The sequence below is a fragment of the Camelina sativa genome, chromosome 14 (genome assembly GCF_000633955.1).
Source record: "Camelina sativa cultivar DH55 chromosome 14, Cs, whole genome shotgun sequence".
NCBI classification, from domain to species: Eukaryota; Viridiplantae; Streptophyta; class Magnoliopsida; order Brassicales; family Brassicaceae; genus Camelina; species Camelina sativa.
The window spans coordinates 15,981,722-15,993,615 of record NC_025698.1 but is presented as its reverse complement, the minus strand read 5'-3'; the positions used below and the strand labels follow the sequence as shown (position 1 = coordinate 15,993,615).

Genomic DNA, 11,894 nt, shown 5'->3' with positions numbered 1-11,894 from the left:
TGATATCACAGGTCATGAAATTCGAGGATCTCAAGGAACTCGGCAATGAACCTGCAGTCAAGGTACTTGTCTATAACTCCTTTTCCTCTTAAAACAGACATGAAAGTGTTAAGGAAATTCTCCACCATGTGATATAATCCTGGTTGAAGATGGCATGGTTAAATTGATCGCTTGTTGATGAAAATTCTATATGGTTCACTGCGTTAACACTTAAGTCTAATTTACCATCCTTTCAACTAATGCAGGCTGCAGGAAAGTACAGACAGGAGGGGAAAACATATGTTGTTCAGGACGGGGATATCATTTTCTTCAAGTTCAATGTTTCTGGTGGTGGGAAGAAATGAGACCCATCTCTCTACCTATTCGCGGTATTCTCTCTGGATCTGAAAGCTTTATCCAGTTCCGAGAGAGGAACCGAACTGTATTTTCTGTTCTGAAAGTTACAGTTTTTGAGTGTATTTTCTTTACCAAACAAAAAAAGTATTTTGTAACTCTTGTTCGGTTGTTCCTTTTACTTTTCAGCTTAGCTAAGACATGTCTTTTACCTTGAGACAGAGCATTAAGCCTACTATATCGTTTACAACTCTTTCAATAAGTTTTTCTCCACTTTTTCAAAAATGTCTGTGATATAGGGCACATGTATCTTCTGTTGAAAGTGGAATGCGTTGAAGAAACCCTAATCAGTTAATCATACAAACCAGTCTATCATGGCTCTCGTTCAGAGACTAAAAGGAAACAAGTGAAGAAAATGAGAAACAAAATCAATACCTTAAAGAATAATTATATTTGCAAATGTCACGATATTACAAGCTCCAATACTAAGAGCTCATGAATAGAAAGATCATATAACAAATTAAAACAAAAGAACAAAAGAATTATTTTGGCGTTGGTCAAACCAATTGCTCCCTCTACGCTAAGTTGTGAAGAGTTGATCCTGTTTGGCTCTTTTCAGTTTCTGAGGAATCTTGATTGGAACAAGCTTGAAGAGTAAAGCTCTCTGGCGTTTCTTCTAAAGCTTGGTGCTCGAAAACGAGTTTTCTCCATTCTGTTTGCGCAGCCAAGCTTCATGAAGTTGCAAAACATACTCCAAGCTCCACAATACTTCTCCCATCATTGGCCTGTTCTTCCCTTCATCTGCTAAGCATTTCTCTGCTATCTCCCCGTACTTCTCCAACGATTCAGGACTATAGATTCCCCTCAGATTTGGGTCGATGATGGACTCGAGAGATCTCTGTTTTTGCCAGCTTAAAGCCCATTCCGCAAGGTTGATCTGGTCTTTAGGCAAAGTCGGGTTTATAACAGCTCGAGCACAAACAGCTTCGAACAACACAACACCAAAAGAGTAAACATCTGACTTCTCTGTCAACTGTTGCCTTCTAAAGTACTCAGGATCAAGATACCCGAAACTTCCTTTCACAGCTGTACTGACATGAGTATGGTCCATGGACGGTCCAGCTTTCGACAGCCCAAAATCAGACATCTTCGCCACAAAGTTCTCATCTAGTAATATGTTTGTTGTCTTGACATCTCTGTGAATGATTCCTCTCTCAGAGCCTGTGTGAAGGTAATGCAATCCTCGAGCAGAGCCTATACAAGCTTCAAGACGTTGCTTCCATGACAACGGAGGAAGGTTGCTTCCAAATAGATGACTTCTCAGAGTTCCATTTGCCATGTATTCATAAACCAAGATCATCTCATTGTGCTCATCGCAGAACCCGATCAAAGACACAAGATGCCTATGCCTAAGTCTTGAGAGCATCACGATCTCGGTTTCGAACTCAGCAAGTCCTTGCTGAGAATGTGGCGTGGCTCGTTTTATAGCTATGAGAGTTCCATCTTCAAGCTCTCCTCTGTAGACCTTACCAAACCCTCCAACTCCAATAGCTAAACCATCATCAAAGTTCTTGGTAGCTGCACGAATCTCAGCTAGTGTAAACTTCCTACCCATTGTAGATGCCGCAAGTGTGTTCAGTCTCAGCGAGCCTCCCGTTGCTTTGGCGTTTGCAGTACTGTTATTGACATGCAAGAACAATGGACGCCACCCGGGAGGATTATTTTTGGACTCATTTGCTTTGTTTCGCCTTTTCTTGCAGAAACATACCACCAAGATTCCCAAGAACATGACAAAGATGATCGTTGCTACACCAGCACCAACACTGATCCAAATGGTCCTCATCTTTGAGTCATCTACCGAGTGACCAGTCGAATCAAACCTGATGAGATGAGCAAGATTCCCATTTTTGCTGAGCTTGAAAATCTCAAGACCACTAAGAAGAGCATCAGTTCCAGAAGCACCAACAGATGTGTCAGGTCCGAGTTGAATCCAGAGAATGTCGTTCTTAGAGGAGACCGGATCAAAGTAATCTTGATATATACCTTTGTTCTTCCCTCCCGCGTGAGCAAATATATCAAAGTTACCAGCAGCTGTCTGGTTGTTTATGTATATCCTAAATATCCTCTGATTCTGCTTATCAACAACAAGCTCGCAGAAATGAAGCCTCACCAAGTAATCGAAATTAGGATCCACTTCAAATTTCCAAGATATGTTGAACCGTTTCTCCAAGACTTCAGTGTTCGTCATCGTCCTAGCAGTTTCATAAACAAGAAGAGGAGCCACAGGCGATTCATTAGGAAAAGCATATGTGATATTTGAGCTGTTCGTGACATCTACACCAGCGTTCTCAATCACCATGTAGCTTGAATCTGTTTCCCATGTTCTATATAGCTTAAGATCTTGGCTTGGACCTAGCTTAGGACCACCAACGTTTAGCCTATACATAGTTTCGATCCCACGTCCACCCAAACCAAGCTCCACTTCGCTTCCACCCACTTTAGTAACTGATTCCTTGAAAAGCTTATCATCAACAGGAACTATCTCAATAGCATTGACAAACCCGAAAGACCCTTTCTGCGGCAAGAAACTTAAAACCAGTTTCCCCTGTCCGATAGGTAACAGAAACTCTTTAACCAAGGAAGAGGCAGTAGCATTGTGACTAGAGCTTTGCAAGATGAGATTTTTATGCGCGATCTCTCCAGGGATGTTGATGTCACGCATCAGTCTCAGACCATCTGCATAGACGCTAAAAGAAGACTCATTCACATTGTGGTTCTCAATGGCGAAAGGGCTGAAATGGAGCCTGACAAAGTAATTCCCATGAGTTATGCCTTCAAATGTATAGTTTAACACAGCCTCGAAAACAAGAGCAGTCTTATATATCTCAGAACTTGGTTTCGAAGTGGATGCAGCAGTAGTAGTAGTAGTAGTAGGATCAAATCCTTGCAAGGTCAAACTCTTGTTGGGAGATAAATCACCAACCCATGTTCTTCCATCTACTTCGGTAGTAGTATTTGAGCCACAATCTACAAGGAAGCTCTTGGACTGAGCTTCTCCATAGCCAACAACACAAGTGAAGACTATCAACACACATATAACAAGTTCCAGAATTTTTTTCCTTAGCTTCGACATAGCCACTCAAAAAAAACCCTAAAATCACTCTGTAACTCGATCAAAGCTACTGAATCTTACCAAGAGACAACGATGTTCAACTATAGAAACTCCTAACTAGCTCCTCCAGGAAACAGGGTTTTCCCAAATGTGTGTAGATTGAATTCTACTCTTCTCTGTAAAACTAGCCTCCACCAGAAAAGTTCAGAGAAGTAGCAAGAGGAGCAAAACGAGTCTCTCACAACTGGCAGCTTTTTCGGCAAATCGATTATAAAAAATGCTGAAAATTTCTTGACAAGAAGGCAATGCAAAGTTAGCAAAAGAAACCAAAGATCCCAACTTGTGTGCCCCTTTTGTAGTAAACAATCCAATAAGCTGCTAGATCTGAAACACAGAAGAGAGAGTCCACAAGAAGAAGTAGAAAGAACAAAAGTAAGAATCTTTCAGTGGGAAAAAGCAAAATGGAGATGGAATCAAACAGAGGAAATGAGAAAAACCAAGAAGAACACAAAGATGTTGGTTTGAACTAAAGAGGCAAAGAAAATTTGAGGGAGAAAGAAACAGAGAAAGCTGATAAAGCGTTGTTATCTGGACCAAGAAGAAACGATGAACATGGGTTGTTTTGTTGGAACAGATTGGAAAAGAGAGAAAGAAAGAATAAACCTTTCTTTGAATATTTGTTTTTTTTTTTTTTAAATATATTTATATGGGCAAGTGATTCTCTTCTTTTTATTATATATCCTTATCCTATGATGATGATCATAATTAATTAAAGTGATCTGTGTGTTGCTTCTTGTTTGTTTGTTCCATTTACCGAAGAGGTTAAGTGCGAAGAACCTCATCGCCACCACCATTCCATTTCCATTCCTCTCTTTTCTTTTCCACTTTGAAGTTGATTGCCAAACATTAAAAAAGAAGTGCATGCACTCATAGTAATAGTTATTAATAACTATAATTCAATTGCTATTACAAACTACCATTCTATTTGCCTACCAAAAACTACCATTCTATTTGACTCGAAATTTTTAAAATTTTACCATACATTTTTCTACGTTTGAAATATTATTTTTTGTCTGGAAAAAAGATATATAGTATAAATAGAGGACATGAAATAATGATCAAGTTGGCAAAAGATAAAATTTTATAAATACAATAATAAGACTTAAAAATAATTTTAAGACAATTTAGTTATTTATTTAACTATTTTAGTTTTTTTCTCTCATAAATTCTTATGAAGATAACTTATATTGATTAGGAATTTGATTTTAGTTATGTTGCAACACCTTGTGACAAAGTTAGAAGTTCACAACAACCAAAAAAAAAGTGTTACAGTTGAAAATCATATTACCAAAAACAAAATCATTCTTCTTCTCACAATATGCCAATAAGGTATTCCTTCTATTTAAATGATAGTTATAAAAAACCAGTGTCACATTTTGTCATTTTATCTAAATTCTCTTAAAAAAACTTAAAAAATAAATTAAAAAGTCTTTCGAAAACTTTTCTTTAAAAAATTAGAAAAAAATAGAAAAGAAGAAAGAAGAGAAAGAGACAAAAGATAAGAGCGGTGGGCTAAAATAATAGGTGGGGGGGGGAAGGGGAAGTGGGTCACATGCACCTGTCCGGTTGATCATCAGCACTCATTAATAACGTCTTAACTTCAAATTCCAGTTTTACCCTTTCTTAAACCTTCGCTTGCGTCTAGACACAGTGAGGTCTTTTTTGTATTTTTCGATATGGTTTTGGTCTCCGTACCGTCCCTAGAAGTACACTAAAAACATTTGTTCACATATCATATTCAGACAAATCACAAATCTCTCTGTACATTTTTTTATTTTATTTTTCATTACATCATTATCTTGCTTGTTTGTTTGTCCCACTATTTATTTTCTTTTTACGGCTCATCCATCATATGATATATTAGTAGTATTTTCACAAAGTTTCATTTTTATATTTGTAGGGTTCGTTGGATTAGAGATATTTCAAAATTATTGAACCGAAGTAACCAGAGTTGCAAGTTTGTAGCCTTGAGAGAGGATTGGATTTTTTGCTTATCTAATCTTTAACACAATCCAGAATGAAAAATTGTGTTAAAGATTAGATAAGCCCATTACAGATTGTACTCCCACTTTGATATGGAAAGATTTTAGTTGTCTCAACTCCAAGTTTGTTACAATATAGATATAGTATTAAAAAGAGCTAATTCTACAAGACTATTAATAGTGTATGATAAATATAGGAAGAAGCAGAGATGTCCTTCGAAATCGAAACCATACTAGAGAGAGAAGACTCGAGATTACTCTATACAATACTTTACCTCTGACGTGAGAGATAAGGAATCTCTGGATAAAGTCCAAGGCTACATTTGAAAAGATGAGAGAGCTAAGCTAGGTTTCTCTAACCTGTTCAGCTCCATGTCAATTGTTAAGTGTTAACTCTATATATACTATCACTCTATTACTCTCTTTTTTCTTTTTATATTACTCTATTAGCTCGGAACTCAAAATATGGTCGAATAGATTCTGCGTCACCGCGTGAGGTGGAGGAGATCAAGAAAGTAGAGCCCGGCGGACCCAGTAATCTCAAAGCAAAGAACGTTTTGAGCGTATATATGCTGATGTATCGTCTAGAATAGACTATAGAACATCTGAACATAGAGGAGATGGAGAAGTATATGAAAGAGTGTGATGGAATCAAACTAAAAGCAGATTGCAGGAATATAATTATAACAAAATCATGTGTCAAGAGTACAAGTCAGATTGAAAAAACAAAATTACAAATTGAAATCATATGAGGACATCAATGGGAGGTCTTGAGGCAGAAGCAGCATCAACTTCATCTTCCTCAGATGATCCATACAACAAAGTTTTCACTTCTCCTATAATAAGGGTAGTGAGCAACAATCCAGAGATCAAAGCCGCAGTCATCAACATGTAAAACACAGCATCCCAGCTAACCGCAGCGATGTAACCTGTAAGAACTGGTCCAATCGCTGCACCAACTGACCCTGTTCCATCTATAATAGCAGTTACTGTAGCCAAAGCCCTTGCATTTCCTTTAAGCGATTTGTGAGTACCGAGATCAGCTGCAACCGCGGTTGTGATGAGAGCGTAAGGTCCATTAACAAATAATCCAGCTATGAACATGAGGATGATATTGACTGTCATTGAGACATGACCATAGATTCTATAGAGGAACAGAGCTGGGATAGTTAAGTAAATGAATCCTCCGGCTGTAATTGCTCTCCCGTCGAGCTGATCAGAGAAATATCCAGCTAAGATTCCTCCAACAACGCCTCCAACATCGAAGAGTGTCGATAAGTTTCCTGATGTCTCTTGTGACAAATGTTCTCCTCCTATCTCAGTCTGGCTTACATAGAAAGGAAGCCAATAGAGGAAAGTGTAAGAGACCAATTTGGTGAAGAAGAGACAGAAGGCGAAAGGAGCAACACCGGGGATTTTCCAAGCGGCTAAGAACCCGACGGCTCTTCTATCGAATCCAGTAGTACTCATCCTAGAGCTTAAGAAACTCTCAGTGATGGTGTCACCGAGTCTCATTGTGGAATCAACTTCAGTACCATCTCTCTCAGCTTCAACAGCAGGAGGGTTCACAGGCAAGAATAGGTAAACCACAAAGCCAAGAAACGTAATGAGCAAAGCCGGACCAACAAAAGACCATCCCCAACCGAATTTTAAAAGCCCTGTAGCTATTAAAGACCCAATGATGTTCCCAATTGATGTATGAGCACTCCATATACCCATAATTACACCTCTCCTCTTCTTATCAAACCAGTTCCCCAAAACTGCCACCACGCAAGGCCATCCAATAGACTGAAACCACCCTGCTAATGTCTGTATCGCAAGGAAGTAGTAGAAGCTATGGATATTTGCCCAGAAAGCGAATCCAAACATGGCGGTACACACTCCTGTCCCGACCATACCTATTGTTAGAAACGTCCTGAGGTCCAAACGATCACCCAAATGACCGGCCACAAACATTCCAACGGCATAAACAGAGAGGAAAGCCAAATCGATTTGTCCAAGCAACGCAGTTCCATCTGGACCATCGAAAGGAGCCCATCCACCATTCTCTGCCCCCTTCAAATGTCCGGTTGGTTGTTCAGAGAGTGTTCCTTTGACAATGCTGTTGGGCTTTCGTGTTGCGTGGAAGGCAATATAGGCGATGAAGGTCAAGACAAAAACCATCCCTTGGTATTGCTTGAAAGAGAGTTTGCCTGAACGCTTGAAACGTTCTAGGAAATGAATACCCGGTGGTTTTACTTCTTCATAGAGGAACTCAGATGAAGTCCACGACGCCATGTCTTTAGCTTTCTTCTCACGTGACCCAAAACAACCTGAACAGAGATCAAGACAACAAAAGTCAAAAGACAAAAACCAAACGAGAATCACTTGTGACAATTCAATACATCATCTCTTACAAAGAGCAAAAAATAAAAATATAGTATGAATGACCTTTGAAATATGAAGAGAAGATAAATGATCTCTCTACTTCTCCCCCTTCTCTCTGTTTTTTTTTTTGTGCAACTTAATGCTTGGCAAACTTTGGGAAGGGAAAAAGCCCTACTTAATAGTTAAAGAACGTGAGAATAACTAACTTAAACTACTTAATCTCTTTGCTGTATTTTTTTATTTGTTTGAGTTTGACTTTTGGCTCATATGCTTCAGTTTACTATCCTCCCACTTTTTCTAGTTTAAACTTCACAACATGTACGCACATACGGTGAAACCATAACTAACCATGGCAGAACAATTCAAATCAAGAATTCAGATTTTATCTGAGGAAAACGAAAACTATACGTTAGTACAAGGGAATATACCCCCTAAAACTTATATAACTACTCAAAAATAAAGGAAGCAGAGGAACCACATATAGGTTAAAGAGATGTTCTACATTATAATCGTTGAATCAATCCTATTCTATCTTATAAATTTTGGTTTACTTGTTTACTCAGCCATTATAATGATTCAAACATGGGAATATTAATGTATTTGACTTTTGTGATTCGTAGATATATCTCATGCTGAGTACCTATCACGTCACGTGAGCTGCCTCTCGCTGTTACGGGATTGCTATGTTGACAATACCAAAGATTATGCAAGCAACCATTTATATTATATCATTTATTCATCAGACTAAATACCTCACAAGAAATCGGAAAAAAAAAAAAAACAATTTAATTTCATCAAAAACAGACAAAATCATCTTTAAGCTACGCCACACTACCACAGTGATTTTTATGAAGCTAAAAATAAAATAAAAAAATACAGTATTATAGACTCAAATGGAATTCGCATACAAGGAATAAACTGAAGGACAATGGTTTCACAAACTGTTATTCTATATACATATCTCAGTAGGCAGCATGTTTAACTATTACACTTGCGTTACACAATTTAATCATTGAGAACTTACGAATGGAGAGAACACATAAACTAAACCAAAATAGTACAAACAAAGATATGCAATGAAAACAAAATGATTTTATAACGGAAAGTGTTTTAAGAGGGAGAATAAAACTCATAGATGGGCCAAAAGAGAAGAGTACCTCGTTGAGCAGTAAAGATGTATAAGATATGCAAATGCAATGACATGGCCTACGATGCCACAACTGCACCAAGCCGTGTTACTTTGAAGCAACCATAATCAGCCATCGTGATAAATAATCATGTGGATTACACAACAAACATTAATTATAAGTGGATTATTAGTTGCAAGAAAAATGACAATTAGGATCAAAACACATTCATACGGACTACAAGAGTAGAAAGACACAAAATAGCTCAGCTTGCTCATCAATTCCATGAAATCGCTCCTCAGATTCTCTACTCAAGAGCTTTCAAAGCTTTTGAAATACAAACGACACAAATCCTTCAGCTATAACCCTCAATGGATCCGAGTCTTCTCTGAGTTCGGATTGGCGAGAGCACAAGTTGTTCGACGATATTCCTAACGGAAAGGTTTATTTGATATTTCAGTCCGGTTTTCTACAAACCGGTCGAGAATGGAGTGTAATTAAATAATGAGATATTTGGCATTTTAGTACGTTTTCTAAACTTAATTATAAAATAGTACATTTATTATACATTAAGGAAATAGTCACGGTTCCACTTGTGAAATAGAATAGGTGTAAGATAAAAATCGTGAGAGAGAAAAAGGGAAGAGAGGTGTGTGAGAGAGAGAGAAATAGAGAAAAATATTTTTAAAAAATTTTTGTTATCGCACCCCATCATCTCTATTTATTTAAATATTTTGGTAATATGATTTTCTTAAAAAAATATTTTCAGTTATATAAAAATCTATATTTTTCTTTATAATTTGATATGCATTTTGTTTGATGATTTTATTTGATAATGTTAAATATTTTTTACAAATTTTGTATTCGTACACCTGAATAAGTGTACAGATGTATGTACACATTATTAAATGTACAGATGTTCGTACACATTATTAATTGTACAGATATAATTTGTTTAGTTTTTACACTTTCAGATGTCTGAAACACAATGATTTTGTACAAATTATATTTATACATTTAATCATGTGTATAGACATTTGTACACTTAATAAAGAGTATATACATTTGTATACTTAATAAAATGTACGGATACAAAAAATGTATAAAATCTATTTAAAAATTATTAAACAACATGCATATCAAATAATAATAAAAAATATAATTTTTTTTTTGTATATGAGAAATTTTTTAAAAAAACAGATTATATTAACAATTATTTGAATAGTTATCACAATTTTTCTATCTTATAAATGAGTCGTACAGAACTTTTCTATCTCACATACACATAGTCACACACACTCACCCACAAACACATTCTCTCCTATTTATAATTGTGTTTGTATTAAAACACTGATTAAGTTTAAAAAATGTAGTATTCTACAAACAAACCCTTGAATAATACCAGAACCAAATGTTATTGATTTCCGGTACAAAACTATCGAACACTAACTAGCCCACACTCGCCGGACCATCGGAGGCGTTGAATTGAACACATAAGAGTGGACTCTTTGACTCAGGACGAGTCAGTCACACAACACAGAGCTCCATTCCATGAAGGCCAAGAAACGATCGCGCTTGAAAAAAGGTGAATACAGCGCTCCCCCTGAAGAATCTATGTGCGACCTTTTCTCCAAATTTTGACAGTTGTAATAAAAATCCCTAATTCTTCTTCTGCAACTTTATTGATTCCTATTGTTTTCTGCCTCACAGGGAAAAAACTATCGGTAAAGAAAGAAAACGGTAAGAGTCCTAAAATAAGTAAGTACTGGTTTCAACGTTACGATCTCTTCTCAAGATATGACCAAGGTATCGAGATGGACGAGGAAGGATGGTACTCTGTTACCCCCGAAGAGATTGCTATCAGACAAGCTGAGAGATGTCGTGGCCAACTCGTCATTGATTGTTTCTCAGGCGTTGGTGGTAACACTATCCAATTTGCCAAACTGTAAGTTTTTTTTTGTTTGTTTTTTCTCTCAAAATCATGAGAAGTATGATTTTAATGGCTGTGAGATGTTTTCTTTCTAAAGCAGTCTTTTATTGTATAGATGTTCTTCTGTTGTTGCTATCGACATTGATCCGGTGAAAGTTGAATTGGCAATGAACAATGCAATGGTTTATGGAGTTGCTATTCGTGTTGATTTTGTCGTTGGTGATTTCGTCCACTTAGCTCCATCTCTTAAAGTAATCTTCTTCTTCTTCTTCTCCTTATCAGTTTTATCTGAAATCTTGTTTTTACCCTTTTGTTGTTGTGCTAAACTACTACATTTCAAATCATAATGTTTTGCTAGGGAGATGTAGTGTTTCTTTCACCACCATGGGGAGGACCAATGTATAAAGACGTTGAGAGTTACAAGATGGATATGCTTCAACCGAGAGATGGGTACATTGCGATAACTAACTCTTTACCTATTGATGTAGTTTTGTGTTCAATATACTTATGGGAAATGGATATGCACTGGTTGGATCTTTTAATGAATTTTTGTTTTTTGTGTAGGTACACATTGTTTAAGATTGCCCTGTCCATTGCACCTAACATCATAATGTTTCTACCGAGGAATGTTGATGTAGCCCAAGTGGAAGAACTTGCTTGGTTATCGTCGCCTCCTCTAACTCTTGAGGTACGTTACTTTAATGAACACTAGGAGAATTAACTTTATTGCAAACTCCTTTCTTGACAATTTTCATATGCTGTGATTTCAGATAGAAGAAAACTTTGTTGGAGGCAGAATGAAAGCCATAACAGCTTATTTTAGTTGCAATGCAGTGTAGTTGAGAAATGGGAACCATTGCTTTAAGTGAACTATCTTTTTGCATTAGGCAATAGTGGATTTGAGAATTGACACTTATCGTTCAATATCTGTTCTTACAAAATTTCTTGAACAGATTTTTTTTCTACTAATATTAATCCTATTT

General features: G+C 36.9%; 3 protein-coding genes and 1 long non-coding RNA gene across 5 annotated transcripts; 2 read left to right on the top strand and 2 right to left on the bottom strand.

The window, feature by feature from the left end:
- Positions 1 to 606, top strand: LOC104741663. Its single transcript, XR_760354.1, has 2 exons — positions 1 to 62; positions 246 to 606. It is a non-coding gene; the product is annotated as an uncharacterized LOC104741663 (long non-coding RNA).
- LOC104741662 (probable receptor-like protein kinase At1g30570) lies at positions 746 to 4,127 on the bottom strand. The gene has a single exon (XM_010462559.2). The coding sequence runs from the start codon at positions 3,464 to 3,466 to the stop codon at positions 1,010 to 1,012; it is 2,457 nt and encodes an 818-aa protein (XP_010460861.1). The 5' UTR covers positions 3,467 to 4,127; the 3' UTR covers positions 746 to 1,009.
- LOC104741661 (putative glycerol-3-phosphate transporter 3) lies at positions 6,181 to 8,007 on the bottom strand. The gene is made up of 2 exons (XM_010462558.1): positions 7,918 to 8,007; positions 6,181 to 7,799 (listed from the first exon to the last, which is right to left on the bottom strand). The coding sequence occupies exon 2, from the start codon at positions 7,762 to 7,764 to the stop codon at positions 6,232 to 6,234; it is 1,533 nt and encodes a 510-aa protein (XP_010460860.1). The 5' UTR covers positions 7,765 to 7,799; positions 7,918 to 8,007; the 3' UTR covers positions 6,181 to 6,231.
- LOC104741657 (trimethylguanosine synthase-like) lies at positions 10,352 to 11,894 on the top strand. 2 transcript variants are annotated; one of them, XM_010462553.2, is made up of 6 exons: positions 10,352 to 10,566; positions 10,692 to 10,926; positions 11,027 to 11,162; positions 11,270 to 11,361; positions 11,476 to 11,599; positions 11,682 to 11,894. In XM_010462553.2, exons 1-6 carry the CDS (start codon positions 10,533 to 10,535, stop codon positions 11,748 to 11,750), a joined length of 690 nt encoding a protein of 229 aa, XP_010460855.1. In that variant the 5' UTR covers positions 10,352 to 10,532; the 3' UTR covers positions 11,751 to 11,894. The 2 variants fall into 2 exon arrangements, with proteins under 2 accessions (XP_010460855.1, XP_019091688.1); XM_019236143.1 differs by having other exon boundaries at positions 10,352 to 10,597.

Bases quoted from the DNA above. Each gene is read 5' to 3' on its own strand.
- LOC104741657 (XM_010462553.2), top strand. From the start codon at position 10,533: ATGAAGGCCAAGAAACGATCGCGCTTGAAAAAAG. The intron at 11,362-11,475 runs GTACATTGCGAT...TTTTTTGTGTAG, and splicing joins ATGCTTCAACCGAGAGATGG to GTACACATTGTTTAAGATTG. The intron at 11,600-11,681 runs GTACGTTACTTT...CTGTGATTTCAG, and splicing joins CGCCTCCTCTAACTCTTGAG to ATAGAAGAAAACTTTGTTGG.
- LOC104741661 (XM_010462558.1), bottom strand. From the start codon at position 7,764: ATGGCGTCGTGGACTTCATCTGAGTTCCTCTATGAAGAAGTAAAACCA.
- LOC104741662 (XM_010462559.2), bottom strand. From the start codon at position 3,466: ATGTCGAAGCTAAGGAAAAAAATTCTGGAACTTGTTATATGTGTGTTG.